The sequence below is a fragment of the Chrysoperla carnea genome, chromosome X (assembly GCF_905475395.1).
Source record: "Chrysoperla carnea chromosome X, inChrCarn1.1, whole genome shotgun sequence".
NCBI lineage: Eukaryota > Metazoa > Arthropoda > Insecta > Neuroptera > Chrysopidae > Chrysoperla > Chrysoperla carnea.
Window position 1 is genome coordinate 14449481 of NC_058342.1, and position 23658 is coordinate 14473138.

At 30.2% G+C, this 23658-nt stretch overlaps 1 protein-coding gene across 1 annotated transcript in view; it reads left to right on the forward strand.

Moving 5' to 3' along the window:
* The window catches only part of LOC123302952 (oxysterol-binding protein-related protein 1-like), a 148140-nt gene that overhangs the window by 21789 nt on the left and 102693 nt on the right, over positions 1-23658 (forward strand). The window contains exon 9 of the mRNA XM_044886046.1: positions 3731-3917. Coding sequence (XP_044741981.1) covers positions 3731-3917 — 187 coding nt within the window. The remainder of the gene's footprint in view (positions 1-3730; positions 3918-23658) is intronic.

Below are 23658 nucleotides of genomic sequence, written 5' to 3' on the forward strand. Positions count from 1 at the left end.
AAAATTTTTGCGACCGTGAATGCTTTTGATCATAATGATCCAAAGAACATTTTAGGGTGGGTTAGAAAAATTTTCACAGAAAACCATTTTCTCCTCTAATATTTTGGGGTACTTTTTGTCATGGAACAGATTGAGATAAAAATTAATCTGACAAACACGGTTAGTCAAAGTTACTTAAAAACAATCTTTTGCCTGTTTTCAGATTATTGAGAAAGCTTTAACAGCTCAAATTTTAACCCATAATTTTAAAAAAGCAAAATTTTAGTGGATTACTTAAACAGTTTAAAAATTTTTCTTTTATTGGAATTTTGAATACCTGTAACCGAGTCAACTGATATTTTTTTTATTTTTTCATTCTCTACATATTTTTGAAAAATTGGTCAACAATTTTCACTTTTCACTCAGAAAGGTCATTGGAAAGTATATCAGGTGGTAATTTGAAACTTGTGGAACATTGTAGGCCTTCTATCAATTATTTCCAAAGAAAAATTCTCCATACGCAGGGTGTTCTATTATTGGTAGCAGAAAATTATGCTAGTAAATTAAGCTTATTATATAGCTGTTTACCAAATTTCGATCTGAGGCCAAATTCGGGAGATGTGGCTATGGGAAAAGTAGAAAGTTTTGTGCATTCACAGACCTATCAAATTCAGAATATAGAGGGGACTATCATAAAACAATAATTGATTTTAAATTGATTTAATTGGGTAGAGAATACAAAAAAAGAAGTTATGTTGTCTTTATTTATAAAAAAAAACAAAAAAATAATACATATTTATAAAATTATTTCACCAATATAGAGACACTTAGATTTGGGAGGTATCTAATTATACATTAATATAGATACGGAGGGGGGGGGAATTAAATTGTGTATTAATATTAGTATCTACATACACTGCAGGCACATAATGTCTTAGGATAACACAATCAAGGCTGTTCTATCAAAGTTGTTGTGTTTTGCTATGACATTATAGTATATATAATAATATATAATTTGATACCTCCCACATCTAAGTGTCTCTATATTGGTGAAATAATTTGATAAATATGTATTAATTTTTTTTTTCTTTATAAATACGACAACAAAATATTTTTATTAGTATTCGCTACCAAATTAAATCAATTTAAAATCAATTATTGTTTTGTGATAGTCCTTTCTATATTCTAAAATGACACCTACTAATTTAATGAGTTTGATAAGTGTGTGAATTCACAAATTTTTCTATTTTTCCCATATTCATATCGGCCGAATTAGGCCTCAGATCAAGTAAAGAGCTATATAATAAGCTCAATTTACTAGTATAATTTTCTGCTGTTGATAACAAAACGTCCTGTATAAATCTTCAAAATTATAGTTAAAATAACTTCTATCTAAGAATTCTAGTCGTTAAACGCCGAACAGACAGATTAATTGACATAAGAAAATTTAAGATTTTGGATTTGGTATCACTGATTATTCTTCTTCTTCCTTTTTCTATACATTTAAAAAGTTTCTTTTTCATTCTGGTAGCTGTACGGTTTCTGAAAAAAAAGGACTTCGAGCAAATACAATTGAACAATGGTTTCACTGGAATTGGCTGGTTTTCGATATTTTATCTGCTTTAGATGTTGCTAAAAATCAATGCTAAATTTGATGGCGATGGTGCCCTAGGTCCAAGGCATCGCAAAGCGTCTTTTTTTAACTAAAGACAGAGCCGTCTTAACCATATAAGGCGCCCTTTTTACAAAAATTTGTCTTTCCTCCCAATTTTTTTAGTCTTCCTAAATCAACATGGCGCTCTTCTCGTACAAATAATCTACACTTTTAAATTTTGACGCTTTGTTAAATGTTGTCGCTCTAGGCTTCATGGACCTAAGCCCAAATCTTCCACTGTGTATTATTAAATTTAAATAGAAATTTTAACTTTTCAAATACTTCGTTACATTGCCCAAAAGTCTAACTTATTCGAAAAGCAGCCAATTTTATGTGATACTTTTCTATTTGATTTGGGTGGAATCTGTTACATAAAGTTTTATAGTATGGTTATAAAACGGGATTTAGAGATCTTAGTGAGCTTTAAATAGATTATTTAGCTTTAGCAGGTTAATAGCTTGGTATAACAATAAGGTGGCGGGTCGTCATAGCATTTGGGACAGACATTTAGGTTTTCTTAATTCTTTTAATTGCAAATCTCTCTTTTAAAGAGCCCCCACATGGTATTGTTACGATGATTAAAGATTCGAAAGGTTCAGATTCAGGGATGGCGAACCTTTATCAACAATGTGTCATTTTTTCTAAAGAAATGTTTAATGAGGCCATAGGCGTACAATTTTGTCAACGAAATTGAATATTTATGATGCCATGCGTAAACAATCTATGCCAAGTGTATCGTCAATCGATGGCAAAGTAAAAATATAGGAGATAAAACGCGAAAATTTATTTTTAATTTAAAATTTAATATATTTTACGATTAATTTACCTGAAAACAGGCGTGGTTCTAAAGTTAAATTTTGGGGGTCACAGATACTGGAATCCGGATTTATAGTGGCGAGAATCCTTTACACTTTTTTTTTTGTGTTTTCGTGTGGGACCCTTACCTAAAAATTTATTTTTCTACTATTTCTTTATTTCATCGTATGGGCACCCTTTTCCTAAAAACTTGTTAAAAATGATTTTATTTAGTTTTTGTACCCTATTTATAAAATATATCATAATATATTAAGTTTAATCCCAAGTTTGTAACGCTTAGAAACACTAATGCTACAAACAAAATTTTGATATAGGTGTTCAAATTAACTTAATTATTCCATTTCTGTTTGTCGACTCAGACTTCATCGCGTGTCTTACCACTGTCATAAACGAATATTAACTTCAGTTTTTTTTTACGTACTGATAACGATTTAAGCCTTAGTTTCGTCATTTTTCAAATAAGCATCTGTATGATAGTGAAACAAAACTAAAACTTAAGGTCATTGACGCTCAAAATTAGTTAAGTGCCAAATTTGCGGGTAGGATAAGAATAAGTAAGAAAAAAAGCAAAACGATGTTATCTCAGTTCTCAGTTACAGAGGTTAGGTTAGGTTAGGTTAGGTTATATTGGTTGTCCACGAAGGACACACTTAGGCCATAGAGCCCATTGTGATACCATATATGTGTTTTACCACCTTTTCGGTGATAATTTCATTTATCAGCTCCTCAATTTCAAAGGCTGAGTGCACCTGCTTCATGCATATACCATGCACTACACCAGCCCATCACAACTATTAATTAAATTAATTTTGTTGCGACGGCGGGAATCGAACCCGCTACCCTAAGCATACCGCGGACGGAATTAGAATTACACATATAGACATATAGAATTCCCTCGCTGCCTCAGTTATAAAGGTAACTATGACTATAAAATCCAAAGAACGAATCCCAGATATAGAGGTTTGCTTCGTCCCACTAACAGAGGTAATTCAGTGCCAAGGTGTTGGGACTTCAGCATGAGTTCCAGTTATGGAGGTTTCTCACTTATCTAGGCCCCACTTAACCAAGTTTCACTGTAATACTTCATAGTGAACTTTGTTGTGCCCAATATATTTTGTCGCGTGCCATTGATTCGCCATTCCTATTCTTATTTCACGTGATAAAAAACTAATAATTTCTCTCTATCTCCTTTTTCTTTTGCATGCAAAAACACAAAATAGCAACGACTTTATATTATGACATCATAATATATTATTGCTATCTCTATTTGATTTTTGTTAGATTCTGATGGTGAAACCACAATGATGACAGCAAAACAGCCACAATCGCCACAATCGGATACCGATACGTTAGTTGGAATCTCATCGCCGGCATCTAGTTGTAGTACGTTCATGTCCTCTGGTGGCCATATTTATCGTTGCGCCAGAGATTTTCCTCCGCCATCCAGATATACATCCAAAAGTCACAGGTAAATCATAAATTCTTATTGCATGCAAAAATATTTCTTTTTATTCAAAAGTTTTTAGGCTCCATGTGACAAGATTATTGAATAGTTTCCAACCCTAACTCGTTATGTTCCCGCGACGCTAAGTAAAAAAAACCTCAGAGCAGACTCACTGATCCACGCTCCGTGAAAACCAGGTTTTACAGCGTTTTTATTAAGAGAAAACGTTTGTTTAACTTTGTTGAACTCATTATTGTGTTTCAAACAGTAGAGATTATTTTTAAATCGTAATTACGATCGTTTTCTTCTAGGGTCTTGTCTTTTATATTATAGAATTATAATGATTGGACTGATTAAAGAAATATTTCGAAACCCCTTGACTAAAATTATTAGTTTCATTTCTTCAATATTTTAGAAATTATTTGTAGAAATTTTATTCATGAATTCCTAGAAATGGTTACCATTCAATTACCGACTTATTAACGATTCTGCTTACCTTCCCTCCTTTTTCAACTTATATCAACTATTCCCATCAAGTTAGGTGAATTTTACTGAAGTTTTGGGTACAGGAATGCCCATGCTAACTTTTAGCTTTTTATCTGTGGTTAAATTTTTATGTGCGCAGAAAAAAAGATTGATTTTGGAAAAATCAACAATGGCAATTGGCAATTTACTGGAAAACTATGCATTTTAGAGAAAAATTAGGTCAGTCCAAAGTTAATTTTTCGTAAAATTTTCGATCGACTTGTATATATATGTAATTTTTCTTACCTACCATGTTTGCTAAAAAAAACTTCATGTACAATTTTCCGTGTTTTTAGTGAGTTTTTTAATATTTCTTAAAAGCTGTGCATTTTAGGAGAAAAATACTTTGAATAAAAGTTGTTAAGTTTAAAATTTCCAACCGATCTATATTTTGATTGTTTCCAATCTTTCGCATTTTCGGAAAAATTGATATTAAAATAAAACATTCCGCAGTTTTTTGGAATTTATTCAAAAACTGTATATTTTAGGGAAACAATAGTCCAGTTCGAAATTGAAGAGCGTAAAATTGTCAATCGATATGTGATTTGTATATATAAATTTTTCCGGCTTCAAATTATCACCTCTATTAGGCGAAAAACATACATAAGTATATATACCTCGTACAATATATTATACAAACATAAGTATCTATCCCTCGTATATTTTTGCTTAAATAGCGATTTTTCCGAAAATGTCATCGCTAATACAGATTGCTTGAAAATTTTATACTTAACAACTTTTATCCAAAGTATTTTTCCCCTAAATTGCACAATTCTTAAGGAAAATTCAAAAAACCATCAAATACACGGAAAATTGTGCATTGATGTAGATTTTTAAGAAAATTTTAAAAGTAAGAAAAAGTTTTTATATTCATATCGATCGGAAATTTTACGCCCGATAACTTTGAATCTATCTATTTTTCTCTAAAATACATAGTTTTCGAGTAAATTACAAAAAAATGTGAAAAATGTGATTGCTGATTTTTCCGAAATAACCCTTTTTTTTCGCGCATATGAAAATTTTATTCTACCGGTAAATAGCCAAAAATTATCATTGCTGTACCGAAAACGGTAGATCAAATGAAATTTCATCTAACTTGATGTTTTAAAATAAAATAAAAACATTTCTCGTAAATGTTAGATAGCTTAAGATTAATTCCTATTTTTTTTTTTTTTAATTTTTTGGTTAATATTAAATTTATTTTTCTACCAGTTTGAATAATATGTCGGTGTCAATATGAGATCCTGTTGTCCTGATTTCTGAAATGAAAATTGAAAAAAAAATGGTTGTGTTGAATTTTTTGATAAATTTCTATATAGGGTGTTTTATGAAAAATTGTCAATACTTGATGTCTACATATTTTTTTTTTTAAATGTCAAAATTGTTAGACCGAGTGCTTTGTACAGCCAAGCAAAGCTCAAAGCAAAAAAAGTATGGACAACTTTTCAGAAACTCTTTTCTTAAAGTATCCCTCCCTCGAATACTGAATATCAATTGGATATCAACCATTGGCTTTTGACTTACCGAGTTGACGCTCTTGTTAGATACACTCAGGAGAGAACTGGCCATATAGGAGTTTGGTAGAATTCCCGGTGGGCCGACTGTCAAAAAACGAGAAAAGGGGTCCAAGTAATAAGTACACGAATATTGAATTCCTAATTCAAATTTCATTGAATTGCGTATAAGAGCTCTTTTCAGAGTCATGCTACGATGTTCAGAGCCAAGCAAAGGTTAACAAATATGTTTGCCAAAGATAGAAGTGCGTGACAGCTTAATTCTTTGTTAAACGAACCCGTTTACTTTTTTTTGCACTTAGGGTCAACTTTTGTATGAAATTCTGGTGGGCCGTTTCCTGCAAGTCCGCCTCAGACTACACTGTAGTTGCTGTCACGCTCGTTGAAAACAATAAGAGCACCAACTCCAAAAGTCATAGTTGGGCCGATCAAAATAACTGAAAAAAGCGATTTATGGACTTATTCAAAGGCAAAAAAAAAAAAAAATTTTAAAAAAGGAAGGTTTCGACATCTAGTATGAGACCCTACTAACGCGCAGTCTCAAAAGTGCTGAGGTTGCGATAATTAACGCTATATATACATAAAAAAGTATTTTTGGCCAATATCTTGAAAACCAGCAACTTTATGAAACAAATTTTCAAACAAAAATTGTCGGAAATTATCTTTCTTAAAAAAATGTAGAATCAAAAATTGTGATATCTTCAGCTATTTTCCCGAAAATCGAAGAAAAACGTCCAGATATATTTATATGCTAATTAACAATATCTTGAAACTAATTCATTTTATAAAAAAAAAATTCAAACATAAGCTGTTCGGAAATTTGTTTCCTGAAAATAATGTAGTGAATAACTTCGATATCTTTAGGCGTTTTCAAAACGATCAATTTTATATAAATTCTTTGTTAATTATCAATGATTTCTAAAAAACCCCTGCGTAACCAAATTGAGGACTTTTTACACATAATTCGAGGATAATGATTGAATCATTAAAAATATATGTATATATATATATATAATTTATCGTTTTGAAAACAGCTAAAGATATCGAAATTGTTCACTCTAAATTTAGGAAAAAAATTTTCCGACAACTTTTGTTTGAAAAAATTTGTTATAAAATGAATTAGTTTTAAGATATTGTTATGTATATTTGGCCATTTTTTCCGATTTTAGGGAAAATGGCTGAAGATATCAAAATTTTTACATTTTTCTTAGGGGAAAAAATTTCCGGAAATTTTTGTTCGAAACTTTTTTTCATAAAGTTAATGGTTTCCGAGATATTGGCCAAAAATAGTTTTTTCATGTATATATAACGTTAATTATCGGAACCCCAGCACTTCCGAGACTGCGCGTTAGTAGAGTCTTAAACTCGATGCCGAAACCTTCCTTTTTTATAGTTTTTTTTACCTTTAATTAAGTTAAAAACATTATTTCGAGCGGACCATAGTTTCCCGGTTCGAAAGAAAATTATTTCCACACCTTATTTATAGAATTAAAATTATTAAACAGGTTTTTCTATGACATTAGTACGTCTATAAGTGCAATATTGGGCTACATATTTGGAATTTGGACATCACGAAATTGATATCACTTCGGGAAAATTTCCATTGATATCGAATATTTCCAATTATTGAATAAAACCAAGAATGAATGATGAAGAATAGTTAACGAAAAGTTGCGCCCATATTTTAATTTTTAGACAAAATGGATACTTTTTTTCGGGATACTTTGATAATGCATCAATGAAAGATTAAAAATTATATTTCGATTCAACTTCTTGGGTATCCGCTTATTTTATAGATTTTAGTTGTTTCTCGCAGCTAGCATTTTGAGCTTTTTGTTAGTTTTTAAGCTTTTTTTGTGTTACTTATTGCTATTATTGTCTAATTTTTCATAAAGCATCCTGTATATTAGTGCCATTTTCTCATTTTTGTAATAATTAAGCTGAAAAATACTTACACTGAAAAAAAAATTCTTAATATCAACCGATATTAGGATGTCGCAACCTCATCGCGAGAGCAAATATGGCGAATGGGGCCACGAATGTGATACAACTACCGTACGGGTTTGAGTGGTGAAGTTGACAAAAACCACATGAGTTGTTTTTTATATGACATATACTGTCACAATTTTCAAATATTGTTGTTTTGAAATGCAACAAAGCTTTAAACAATCTTTTTTTTATTGGTTCTACCACTTATAAATATTATAACAAAATAGTGATGTGATTGACACAATTATTAGGTTTATTTAAAAAAAAGTTAGATTTTCGAGTCAGCTTTGAGCCGGCGCCCAATAGATTACTATTGATTTTAGTGTCTTAAGTCCACCACTGTACCAACTGGGCTTTCGATGGTTGTAACATATGTATAAGAATATGTTATATATTATAAAAATGATCAATAAGTTTATTTCAAACTCTTTGTGAGTTAGTAACAACAATTTTCATGTAGTTGACATAATCACATATAGACTAGACATGACAGGTATGTGATCATAGTAACCAAATCCTATATTTAAAGAAAACGCAAAAAAATTTTTTTTTAATTCATCGGTTCGCTTTATTTACACGGTTATATTTTCCAACTAAGTATATTTTCCATCAATAAAATGCATGACTTTAAACTAAAATCAATCTCTAACATAAGTAATGATTTTGTTTAATTTAACTTTAGTGATTTTGTATCTATGAATTCATATTTTAAATTCAATTCCATTCTATTGTAAATACAAATATTTAGCGGTAGGTACTTATTCCAATCATTAGGAAATTGTTTGAAAGTGTTTTTACTTTATTTCAATATGAAACGGCCAACTTCGGGATGAGGTTGTTATTATTTTAATTTTTTTTTTCAGTGTACGATTAGATTTTTAATAGTCAATAATTAATGGTTGTGAAAATTACCAGGTAGGGTAAACAGGGGGACTTAAATATATGGGGAATTATTTTATATATACATTCAAAGACAAAATTATTCGTCCACCCTCTATTTGCAATTTTTTTTAGTGAGTTTTGAAAGGCTGTAGCTTCGTTAAAAATAGTTGTAGTACAATAAAATCAGTGTCGATTTTCTAATTTTTTTGATAATAAACCGATTTTGATTTGAAACGGAAAATTTGTTCGTAACTGAATTTAGAAAAAAAACTCTTAAATTAGCTTGTGATTCTTCCTCATCCCTTTTTTGGAGAACTCGACTTTCTAGTTTTAAAAAAGCCTTTTTTTCATTTCGATACGACCATTATTAACAAAGGTGTCAAAAATGCTACATTAAAAATTTCTGAAAAATAATTGCAAATGTAAAGTTTGACGGTTAATTTTTTCTTTGAATTATTTTTTTACAACGAAGTTTTTACAGCGAATTCGATAAGATTAAATCTTTAAAAAAGTGTCTTATTAAATAAATAATAAAAGTTTACTAAAGAAAATTTACTTTTAAGTGGAAGGGAATTATATTGTCTTTCAAAACTCTCTTGAGTTTTCGCGTGTCTTCGAAACATGAAACGAGTCATGTTTTTCATTCTCGAATAAAAAATACACAAACATATTACTATAGCGCCTCTGGTGGGACATTAAATTTATCTATACTCAACTCGAATACATCACATTAAGACAAGGTATTTAACTAAAATCATACTTATTTTTAAAATAAAAATTACTTTATGGTTTTCATTTGTAAAACAATTCAAATAGGACCGAATTTAATAAGAAATTTAACTGTTCCGATTCAGTCGTATTCAAACCAGTAGCGTGCACAGAGGTTTTAGACAGAGTAGGCAAAAATTTTTAAAAGCTATTATATAATCAAAAATACTGCATGATGGTTTTGGTACATCGTCATGGTGAGTAAATAATGATATACGTATTTGTAACCACAAATATCCATAGATTGAATGATTTTATAGACTTCATAGATTAGAATTAAATAATAGCAGTTAAAAGATGGTAGTGTGAGTATACGGATTTTTTCCAAAGGTGAGGTACTTAAGCTTCTAAGTGTTTTTCAGATTGATCGTGTTTTTTTGCGGTCAGATCGTTTTTGTTGAATTTAACATTGACTTTATCTTTAGTTTGTATTAATTGCAAATCCGGTGTACCACCACCTTTCACGATCACTTGTTTTTTGTCATCGAAAGATAGTTTTGAAAACGCATTATTTTTTTTTTTATACACACACCATCTGAACAAGTTTGGCAGTGTATATTATCCATTTTTCTCTACTATCAACGTTAAAATGTTAAATATCTGATAATATAACCACAAACAAACCAAAACAATCAATATTCGACTCGACTCAGTATAAAAAGCAATCAGACGAAAATAATACTGCTTTATGTGCGTAGACCACTAATCATTATAAATTAAGGAGATCAACTCACACCTGATCAATCAAATACTTGTAGTGTATTTAAATGAATAAGAAACGAAACTACATCGGTAAATGTCGTAGTTTGTCGTGTTGTAAAAGACACTGTCTTAAGTCTGTCTTTCTATGCGTTCGTAAGTGTGGTATTTTATTGTATTTATACGAAAACACACACGTATGACTATGAGTGCACACATATAAACATTAAGGCAAGAAAAGTTCGTGTCTTTGTCGGGAGGCACTCAGCAGCGCTAGTGCTGCGCAATGCGGAGTTACTTAAAATTCAATGTATGCCGTATAGAATTATAGATGATACCCGATAAGATGTTGTGTTTATTGATAGTACTCGTAGATACATAATATTAGATATCAGAATAATATTATACATATTTGTTTGAATTATGTAGGGTAGGCAGTGTCTTTCTGTCTATATGGATGCACGCCACTGATTCAAACCTATTCAAAATGTAAATGCCTTGAATCGAAAGAAGTAGAAAATGAAATTAATAGAAAATAATGTTTTTGAAATTAATAGAAAATGAAAATTAAATCCAATTATTCCCATAAATTTTGATGTGTCAAACACTGATTACCTGTCTTAAATCTTTAATAGTAGCTTTTTAAGAAAATTTTCTGATTTAAAAAAAATGCATTGTCTTCCAATCCAAATATTAAATACTAGGGTACGAATCCAAATAATAATCAGAGATCTGAAAAAGTCTCAATAATTTTATGAATTATTTTAGTAATTTAGGGTATTAGGAAATTGGGGTAAATAGTTAGGTTAGATCATAATTTTATATTATTTATTTTGAATTTTTTTACAGTGATTTATTTTACAATTTTTGTGATTTTAAATAATTTTAAATATTTTTATAAATTCTCAAGAATTTAATGAAGTTTTATACATTTTATCGTTCTTTAGCGACACTTTTAAAACTTTTTTTGTTTCGTTAAAAGTACACAATATTTGAAGTTATGTTACTTTGTTATCACGTCAACACTTCAAGTTTTAGAGTCAATTGTCAAAATGCATTTTCATGAGCCCTGGTATATTCCAAAAGGATAAAAGATGATAAAATTAATTGCCTGCAAAAATTGTGTCTTTAACGAAATGTAGAATCTCAATCAGTGTATACTTTTTTTTGGAACACCCTGCATATTAAGCTAGATTTCTCGATGTAGGAAATTGAAAAACTTCTTTATTATACACTTATGTACCAGGTATCTCAAAAGTCATATAACTAAGAGATTTAAGTCACAAAACCAAGGAATTATTAACTATTTATATTTACAATATTTACAATAAAATGTTTATCTTAGTCAAACTTTTTTTGGGACACTTGGAATTTTGGTGCTAATAAAATCACAAGCTTGTAAACTAAATCATTGCGGTTATTTTGTTGTGAATTACTTAAATTATTTCTGTGTTATTTTTATTAAACCAAATCGAGTTTGCTGTTATTTAGTTAATATAAGGGGTAGTATTCTTTTGTTTTTTTATGTTTTAGTTATCCAATTATATTATTTTTAATTTATGCTTAATCCTTTGAATAGGCACTACTAGTAGTACAAAATGAGACATACGGCCTCAAGTAGATTGACAATGGCAACTTGGCAAGAAAAATTGAGCTGAAAGTATGAATGCGAAAGTTTCATAAATACATGACGAGTATAATAATATCCTGTCTCCACTTAGATATGTGATAGATACATGGCTGAGAGTAAGACTTGCATAAGGGACAAAACTCTACAAGTGACAGTAATTGCGAACAAGGCATATGCATGAGGGAAGTGTACTGAGCATTTCAAAATAATTGAGAAACTGATAATGCGCGTATTACCAGTTGAACGGTGGTATCACAATGGATTCTATCGCCTCAGTGTGTCCCTCGTGAATAGCCAATATAACCTAATCTAACCTAAAATCTCTATAAGTGATAGAAATCACTATTGTACCTATACAGGTTGTTTTATAATTGACTGAAGTACTTTCGCTTCCCGAATAAGCTGAGAAAAAAAAAGAAGAAAATGTTCTTTACCAAATTTTAATCTGAAGTCTTATTTACGAGATAATTAACCTACTCTTACATTAATAAATTAATTAAAAACTATATTCACCAAAATAAAATTTATATAATAAAACACTGCTTAAACAGAGGATGTGTTTTATCATAGTGTGAAGGAGTGATCTAAATGCAAAATTATTACAAACAAAAACTCTATTTCGGCTACTTATATCATTATAAAAACTAACCCATAAAAACAAACTTTTATTACACTCCATTTCTTTGTAAATTAAGATTTGTACGCAACTTATCGTGCGCAAATCACATACCCTAGCATGTATTTTATTTAAACGGACAGTGTAATCACAGACAAACCACACTATGTATATTGTGTTGAAGTTGCAAGTTGATACGATGTATAAAAATTTTTTTTAGAGTTTTTTTTATTGTAGTAGTTTTGCATTTAGGTCACCCCTTCATACTATGATAAAACACATGCTCTGTTTATGTAGTGTTTTATTGGATGAATTTTATTTTGATGAATGTATTTTTTATTAATTGATTAATATAAGAATAGGTTAATTATCTCGTAAATTAGGCCTCAGATCCAAGTTTGGTAAATAAAAATTTCTTCTTTTTTCCCCAGTTTATTCAGGAAACGAAAGTTCTGTAGTCAATTATAGAACACCCTGTAATAGCGAGAAACTGGTATAGTGAGAAACTTCCATAAGCGCCAAAATTATTTCGTTCACTGATTCAGATTTCATTATAATATAATCACTAAAATCGTTAAAAGTTTATTCTACATAACTTTAAAACAAACAATTTAGTTATTTTAACGATTTTTAGTGATTATATTTTAATGAAGCCAATTATTTTAATTTGTTGTTTTATAAAGACAAAATGATAAAATCTTGTTTGCCATGTATCTCGTGTAAGAGAAGTCAGGGTATCACACTCATCTGACTTTAGCCATTATGATCATACGCATTGAAGACTTAAGTATAATTTTGTATCTGTTCATTGCTCATTGTTAACTTTAAGCGGACTGTCTTTATGTATCTTGTACACAATGGGCAATTCCAGTAATGCATATTCAAAGGTTTGACCACAATTTAATATAAAGTTACCATAACTAATGACATTTGTTGATAAAATATTATTATTTTTTATTGAACTCTTCTGACTTAGCAGGTGTAACAAAAAAATAAGATTGCGTAAATTGGAGAAAAACTATTAGAGATAGAATTTTACGAAAAAGGTTTCTGAAAAAATTTTATTATTTTTTAAGTAAAGATGTACCATTTTTAATGTTATTTTTGAATTTGTTGCTATTTTAGCCTTTATACTGGAACGTCCTGTATTTTGACATGTGGCAACTAAGAACATTTCGGTTACCAAATATTTTATATTTAACGCCCTTTTTCTTTGGAAATATTAAAAGACAAAGGTCTAGGGTAATGTTCCTCAAACCATAGATGATCTGAAACTAAATATCATTGATACCATAAAAGTGGAAATGTGTCAAAATTTTATCCAAAATTTTGGTAATTAAATTCTAATTATGTGTATATATGAAGTATATCAAGGTATACTAAGTTTAGTCCGTAGTTTGTAACGATTAAAAATATTAATGCTACGAAAAAAAATTGTGGTATAGATGTTCATAAAATCACCTAATTAGTCCATTTTCAATTATCTCTCCGTTCGCCCGTCTGCCTGTCAAGGATATAACTCTAAAACGAAAAGAGATAGTAAGCTGAAATTTTTATAGCGTGCTCAGGACGTAAAAGGTGAGTTCGTAAATGAGCAACTTAGGTCGATTGGGTCTAGAGTCCGTAGGACCCCTCTTGTAAACCGTTAGAGATAGAACAAAAGTTTAAATGTAAAAAATGTTCATTATCAAAAATAAACAACTTTAGTTTGAAACATCGTAAACATCACTGTGTACCCGTGAGGGTGGAAATTAGGCGCAAATTATATAGTACGTGTTATATGGAAATATCAGTTATATGTGTGTGACATGTATGTATGTGTGGCTATCTGAGGGTGGCTATCTTATTTTACGTACATGACGTAAAAAAAACATTCGATTGTGTTATCAACACTGTCTATACATGGTATTTCAACAATTCACTCAGTCAATTATTTGTTTTCAAAGTGGTCCCATTTACATATGCATGCAAAATTTCAGCTCAATCTGAAACCGAGAAGTTAAATTCTAACATTTTTCTGTGAAATAAGTTTCAAATTTTGCCTCAATTTTCGAGATTAATTTTTTTTATTACCAAGTAGTCATCATCAGTATGAATAGCTAATTGTAATTACACTTACGGTGTATGTTACTCGTTATTAATTTGGTGACGGTTTGCACACTGGTGTAGTGCGTCCTCATTTTATACTTTCCAAGTATCTGACAAATTGTGACGTCAACCAGTCAGCTTCAGTCAGGTAAAAAGTGTTTGACCAATGAACACGGTTCACCAATCACCAGATCAGACCAGGTCAATGATATTAGAGTATTTTATCACCTAATTTTGGCACTTAAAATTAAAAATAAATCATGCAACTAAATAATTTCTCAATTTCAAAATCTATTATTAATTCTAAAAATTATATTTTAATTTTAAAATTTTTATTAAATTCAAATTTGTAATAGGTTCTTTATCCAAATTCATTGTTTTATAACCATACTTTGGAAGTTTTACACCATAGAATACACCATAGATATGTTAGAGCTGTATAGACATAGGAAACGCAATAAGTGGATTCTTGACCGCAGTGAGAGAGAGGTAGAAAGAGAAGTTGTAGATGTACCTACAAGAGAGACGTGTAAGAAAGAATAAGACAGCTATACTATCTGCCTCTACTTACTGCGATCAACCGTTTGGCGGCGACTTTGCAGCTCTATGGTGTTATCTCAGCGGTCACACATGATTTTTCTATTTTATCATATTTTATGTCAATTCTACCAAAATTTGTAATTAACAAGTGAAAACAAATAATTGACTAAGTTAATTGTTGAAATACCATGTATAGACAGTGTTGATTACGGAAAGGTTTTTTTTTTACGGCATGTGAAGTAAAAAAGGTAGCCACTCTTAGGTAGCCACGCAGATCTGATATTCCCATATAATACATACTATATAATTTGCGCCTGATTTACCCTCAAGGGTAAACAGTGATGTTTACGAAAAAATGTTTCAAACAAAAGTTGTTTATTTTTTTAAATTTTTTTTTGACAAGACTCAGTTGACCTATGTTGCTCATTTACGAACTCGACCTCACTTTTTATTCCTGAGCATGCTTGATATTTTTTTTCGTTTTTGACTTATCGTTTTGACAGACAGATAACCGAAAATGAACTAATTAGGTGATTTTGTAAACACCTTTACCAAAATTTAGTTCGTATCCTCAATATTTTTAAGCGTTACAAACTTGGGATTAAACTTAGTATACCTTGATATATTTCATATATACATGGTATAAAAACAACACCCTCAAATTCATACACGCTCGTCCAGTGGCGGATTTAGAGATTTGCCGCCCGTAGGCTATTCAATTTTTGCCGCCTCTAAATTTTGATATCTTAGTTCACAATCATATCAATTATCTATCAATAAAATTGCAACTTTATGATTTGTGCTCCATTATCCTCATTACATCAACTTTTCCGTATGGTTAGTATCATCGAGAACTATGGTACCGTGTTAGATCCTTGATTATTTTTACAGCAAAGAATTATCAAAAAACAATATTTTATGCAAAAAATATCTCAAACATGTACCAATTTTAAAGTAAGTTAAGGTATGTGTTAAAACTATACAATACTTATGTAATAGGAATAAAGCTTACACAAAAAATCTAGATTTGGCGAACGTTGATAAATATTTATTATTACACTTACAGTTACAAAACAACACAATAAATATATCCTTTCTTAATTATTTGTTAGTATTATAATTCAAGTCAAATTATAAAAGCATTACAATACTATTTTGCGACACTTTGAATTCGCAAAATCATTTATTATATCGTCGTACGAAATCTTGTTTATTAGCTCTGACTCTATGCACAAGAGAGCTAAAGATCGGAGGTAGTTCTTTACTCTCTTCAAGCAAGAGAAGCTTCTGTCACCTGAACAATTTGTCGCTGGTGTACAAAGAGCCATACGAAGTACTATAACTAATAACTAAATTTCGACTATAATATGGAATCGCTATTGCGATATTCTAAAAATTCATGATCATTACATTATAATCAAAAGCGTTTAGCAATTGTTTATGCAGAGATTTTGAGATATTTATTATTTAGCACTGTATATAGGACTATATTTCGGTTTTTGTTGAATATTTTAATTCCTCTATAATTTTTGAAATTCGTATTTTGTGTGTGTATTATAATTTTTTCTAAATTTTGTCAATCGAAATAAAAAATTTATGAACTAAATTTGCCGCCCTAGGCTCCAGCCTACTCAGCCTGCTGGTAAATCCGCCACTGCGCTCGTCGATAAAATATTTCATAATTTTTGTTAACCATCAGGAGTGGTGGTGGTACATTTAAAAATAATATCGAAAATGGAATATCCTTTATTTTAATAATGATTTTATCGATCCGTATACGTAATTAAAACATTGGTAATAATTATTTATAATATGCATTGCATGTAATTAATATGTGAAAATTAAATAGTTTGTTCTTTTTGTACAATAGTCTAATATGTCAACGTAAAATAGGGTATTCTTACTATATTTAAAAAAAAAAAAAACTTCAAAATGTTGATTTTGCTAATAAAAACCCACCAAAAATTTATTTCAGAAAAATACACACGGTTTCTTGTCAAAAACTTAAAAATTTTAAACCCTTTTTAAACTGTCTAAAACGTTGTCATCCAATTTGGTGACGTAATATCGGTATCATTATACGAAATAACACAGATAAGTTTGACAGAATGTTCATAGACAACTAATTATAATAAATATAAATATTGACTATCTATGGTTATATTATACCAATATACACTGAACTAACTGATGGTCTATGGTCCATACTGATATGACATAACATCAAGGCTTGCCCGCGTTTTAGGTCACGTGATATACAGTTTAAAATTAGGATTTTAAATTTTAATATTATAAAAGAAAAATGTGCTTTGATGACTCGAAACTAGAATATTTAAGTATATTTTTACAGAAATTTTAACTTTTTTCAAATTTCATAATTTATTTTTCACTCCGAAAGTACCCTATTGTAATTTCCGTGAGATTGTAAACTGGTTACAGAAACCACTCCAATTTGCGCTAACTTAACAGCTATTAATAAAAATCAACTCGTTGCGTTATGTTTAGTTTGAGTTAGCACGAGTTGGTATGGTTTTTGGCCCCTCTTTTAGAAGTCAAATTTACAATTTTACTAGAGTTATTTTATCGACGCCAACATTAAAAAAAAAAAAACAAAGTAAGTTTTTAAGGCACACAGTTTAATTTAAGTGACCTTATACTTCTACTTTAAATTAACTTGTATTCAGCAGAAATATAAATTCGAATCAATTAAATTTTACGACAGTGGAACTTGAATAAGTGAGACCTGGATAAATGAGAAACATCCATAACTGGAACTCATGATTAAGTCCCAACACTTTGGCACTGAATTTCCTTTGTTAGTGGAACGAAGCAAACCTCTATATTTGGAATTCGTTCTTTCGATTTTATAGTCATAGATACCTCTATAACTGACGCAGCGAGTGAATTCTATATACATTAATCTCTGCAACTGAGAACTAAGATAACATAGTTTTGCTTGTTTTCTTACTTATTCTTATTCTACCCGCAAATTCCGCACATAACTAATTTTGAGCCTCAAGTTTTAGTTTTGCTTTACTATCTAATCAATGCGTGAAAAACTGAAGTTAATATCTGTTTATAAAAGTGGGAAGACGCGCGATGAAGTCTGTGTCGAATTTAATGTGCCAAAACCTACTCTTTGTAGAATAATTCAGAATAAAGACAAAATTCAAACACAATGTTCTGAAGGACAAGGAAAACTAAAACGTGTTCGTTTATCTGAATATCTGAACTTGAACAGTGTTGGCTAACGTGGGTCAAGCAACTTTGTAACAAAAAACGTTCCGGTAAGTTTCGAAGATTAAAAAAAATGCACAAGATTTCGCGCGAAGGCTCGGTTTTCATAATTTTTGTAGCAGCAATGGTTGGTTGGAAGGGAAAAAAGAAACGGTATAATTTTCAAAGCAATTTGTGGAGAAAGTAATGCTGTTGATGTTAACAAATGTAGCCAATGGATTGAAGATCTGTCAGTTCTTCTGCGCAATTATTCTGTTGATGATATTTTTAACGCAGGCAAAGCTGGTTTATTTTATGAATGTCTACCCGATAAAACTTTTACCTTAAAGGTGAGTCCTGTCATGGCAGAAAACTTAATAAAGAACGCGTTACAATACTTATCAATACATGTTAGGAAATGAAAAGCTGTCTATCCTATTAATTGAAAAATCTAAAAATCCAAGATGTTTGGAAGGTGTTAAAACTTTGCTTGTGAATTACCAAAGGAATAAAAAAGCATGGATGACATATTTTGATTCCTAATAAAGATTAAAACTCATTATTTTATTTAATAATCTCACTTCTATAACTGAAATAACCTCTATTAATATAAACCTCTATTCTGACCTCTATTCATGTAAATCTCTGTAAATGAGACAGATATTTCTTTATACCTGTATATCCGAGACAGTGGTTAAGCGGAATACCTCTTTAAGTGAGACAAATTTGCAGGTCCCTTGATGTCTCACTTAACCAGGTTCTACTGTATTAGGCTCGAAAGCACGCTTTAAAGTTCCCAAGGTTGGCCGCGATAAAATAACTCAACTCTCAAGTATAGTTAGTTTACATTCTGGCGGAATGTATATATTACGGTGACATATACACTATTTACAGCGATCGTTTAGGGGTATAGTTTTATCACACTGTAATGGTATTATACGTTTTTACTTACACACAGTGTATAACACTGAGATGAAAAGAACAAACTTAATTGAAATTTGTTATTATTGAAGAAAATACAGTAAAACCTCGATAAGACATCGTTGTCAATCACTAAATTTAAGCAACCTCCTCCCTCTCTTGAGTAGTCGATTTGGCATGCAATTGTTACAATCAAATTAACAACTCAAAGCAACACTTTTTCCTTATTTTTATGATTTTTTAAATAATTTTATTGTATTATTATTACAAAATTTCTAAAAAGTCTTATAGAGAATTTCTATGTGTAATGAATTTTATCTAAAAGAAATTTCAAAACATTTGAGTAAGTGAAGAGCACAACATAACTGTATTAACTTTTATAGGTTGTTTATATTATCGAGGTTTGACTGTAACAGGATTGTTTTGTTGTGGATTTTAGTTCAATTTATTGTAATTTATTCAAGTTTAAAATTCATATTAATTATTCTATAAATATCTCCAGTGATGCAATCAGTGGTCATCTCATTTTAATTTCGAAAATTTACTGACAAATTTATTTAATTCGGTAAATGACTTTTCATTTCAAATTTGATTATATTTATCCAATCAATCGAATTTATTGGTAAATATATCGGTCTCTTTGTAAGAGTAGTTGTGTAAAGTTTCACATTTAACCAAAACTTTTAAATACCAATAAATACAGGGTAGGATTAACCATCAGTGCTTAAATAAGTAAGAAAAATGCATATATTTTGTTTTAAGAAACTGTCTCAAATGATTTTATTTTCAGTTTTTTAAGAAAACTTCTACCTATTTTTATCCGAAAGTTTTCGCTGTGTGTAATAAAAAGTATTTCTGAACATTTGTGGAACCGACAGTAAATTATATCTCGGAAAATAACCATTTGTTTAAGTTGTAAGTTTTTGATTTTTTTAGTTTTTAACAAAATATTTGTTGCACGGCTAATCCAGTCCTGTGTATAATTTTGTATTCTTATTGCATCAATTTTATTGTTGAGTTTATTAATGTTATTAATTGTTTTGGACGTTAATTAAAAATACCCAAGCAAATTCTAAAAAATATGAATCTTGTTTTCCATTGGTAAGTCAAGCTATAATTTTTAGTAGAGCTTTATATAAGTCGGTAAGATCGTTCGCCATTTTTATGCTAATGTCAAGTGTGTGCAAAGTGTTCTCAAATACTATTTTTAAGTAAAGATTATTTTAAATTAATAATTTATTAATATTATCAACACTACATGAAAGTTAACGTAATTTTATGGAATATATTTGATTTTTTTATGAAAATGGGTGCATGTAATTGATTATCGATAAAAAGTTTAACATCCATAGGGTAAGTCCGGGGGAGATGGCCGTAGTTTTTATAAGACGCTGTAATAATCAAACTAGTGGTTTTTTTTTCAAATAATTATATTAGATCAATCTTTAATCATTTAACCATAAAAAAACATGAAGTAATCAATTTTATTCTTTTCGTCACACTTTGAGCACATATTGTCATATTCTGTACAGTTTTCATGAACCCAAAATGAACCGATGGCACATTGCAACCAGTTCTCAACAAGTTGGGCAGTGTAATGATTTTCCCTACACCCAGCACAGTTATCTTGTTCATTTTCAGTATCATTATGTGAATCACAAAGTATTGGCTTTTCTTCATCCTCACTACTATCTTAAAGCTTACGGACAGCCTTACGCTTCTTGGGTACCAAGATCTACACATGTGGCTATCTCTCCTTAACTGACCGGGAGAGAAGACCACATCAAACTAAAAATGAAAGACTAGCCATTGATTAAAATTTTGAGGTTAGAATACAATAGATCGGTTACACTAAACCTAATAAAACATAATTAGTAAAAGAAACCATTGAATTTTGTTCACCACGAGGTAAGACGTAAAACCATTAAACAATTTTTGAACTTTTGATAACAAATAAACTATTTTTTACTGACTTTTCGATTTAATTTCAATATTATTTTGTACATGGTGCAGGTGGCTTCCACTGACAGAACCGAACTAAATAAAAACAAGCGCCGTCTATCTATTAGTTCCGAAAATAATTTGACCGGCCATCTCTCCCGTAAAGCCATCTCCCCCGGACTTACCCTATATATTATAAATGAAAAATTAAGGTTGTTTGTTCGTTTTATTGTTTGTTTGTTATGCTTTCAAGCACAAACTAATGAATGGATTTGAATGAAACTTTACAATAATATAGCTCATACATCAGAATAACACATGAGCTATAATTTATAAAGATATATTTAAAAAAAATTATATTTTTTGTTATGACATTTCATACTACAAAAATGATGATGTGGGTTGCTTCTGTTATAGACCTATATGTCTGAAAAACGAAGGTTAAATCTCATAATAATAATAATTATTATTATTTTCATTGCCTTTCATAAAACAGAGTGAAGGAGAAACAATTTATGGACGTCTGTTCTACAAAGATTCCCAGGCATACTTCTTACATTTAAAAAAAAAAATTGAAAATTGATTATTTGTTATATATACTTTTATCTATATAAAACAGTCGAAGTGTTTTACATAGATAAAACTTTTGATTTAAAAGAAATAATCATTTTTACATAATACAAAAAAAAATTTGTCTATTTAACGGTTAGTTTTAATCCTATTTTCTTTTTATTTATTTTTTTTAAACAATACTTAATGTGTTTCTAAACAAATTGATTTTTTTTTAAGAAGTATGTCTGATAATCTTGGTTGAATATATGTCCATAAATTATATCTCCTTCACCCTGTTTATTTCATATTATTTTATTTATTTTTTAATGATCTTTGCCAGTTATTTAAGGAACAAACGCGGGTAAATAGAGTAGTATTCCATAAAAATGCATCAATTTTCATGTACCGATGATATAATTAAAATTAAATCATCGTAGGTAAGTCACTTTTACTTAAAAATAATATTTGCTACATTTTATATTAGCCTAAAATTGCCGAAAGATCTTACGCATGAATATAGACCCCTATTGTGGCTAGCTCAGATGTGTCTAGATTGGAGTTCGTAAATAAATGAATGCTTTTATTTATTTATTTTTTTTTTTTGGATTTGCTTGTATATACCTATTTTTATTTTTTGTTTTAGAATTTCTTTTTTTTTTGTATTTTTTGTTTGTTTTTGTATTTAATAAATGTTTTGCTTAAAAAATTGTGGGTTTGTTTTTTTATTTGTTTTGCCTATTTTTAATTGTTTTAATTTAGTTTATTTTATTAAATAAGAAAAATATGTTTAAAGTTTTTATTTTGTATGCGGATTAATATTTCATAATTGGCCTAAAAAGGCCTAAACGTGGGAGTATTTTTATATTTTGATATAATTTTTTTTTTCAAGTTTTCACACACTTTGGTATTAAGGTATTGCCAACGGCATGTGACTAAAAAAAATTTTCTACGACAAATTTCAAATATGTAGTTTTCTACGACATACAATGCAAAAAAAATTTTTGGGTCATTGACCGTCTCTGTAGGTTGCTATAAATTTTCAAATTAGTCGATATTTAACTTGTAAAGGATAGGAACATGCTATTTAGAATACATTTTTGACCATTTTAAGTTCACGTTTTTGCTACAGAAAGTTAGGTTAGATTAGGCTAGGTTAGAGAGCTAGTTAGAGTTGTGATACCGAAAAAGGGTTGGCCCATCCCCGGCCACTACTCCATGAACCATTTGGAGCTGTTTAAGAACAGCAAGAGTGTTTTGCCGTCAACGGACTTTAGGTCGTAGAGGTCGTCAAAGAGAGGCTTAAGTAAGTCCATTTTCTCATGGCAAGAGCTAGGCAGTGACAGAGAACATTGTCTCCTCCTCCTCACCACTGTGACAACTCCTGCAGTACTCGTGGTACATTGCCAGGTCCAGGCAATTCAGAAGGCGTTCAGAATGCCTGCCGCCCAACCAGTGTCCTGTTATAGCCGCAACAACTTTGCAAATAGTGGCCCTTGGAAGAGATATAAAATTTTTGGAACGCCTACGATTTTACTCAGACCATATCTTGTAGTACCACCAGTACGTTCCTCTCTCCATCTAAGATTGTTTTTTTTAAGATATCCTCTTTGAAGAGCAATTTGCAGTTTGTAAATGGAACTCCCGGATATTTATTGATGCTTGTGTCCGGCAGCATTGTGCCATTCCTAGCAAGCTCGTCGGCTTCACAATTTTCGGGAATGTCTCTGTGTCCCGGTACCCATACCAGGTTTACAATCATTTGTTCCGCCAGCTCATTTAATGACGCACGGCAGAAAGAACTTTGCAAAAAACGACAGCAAGTTACTTTGCAAAAAGATGCAAACTAGAGATACATAGTGTCCCAAAAAATGTGTACCGACTTTG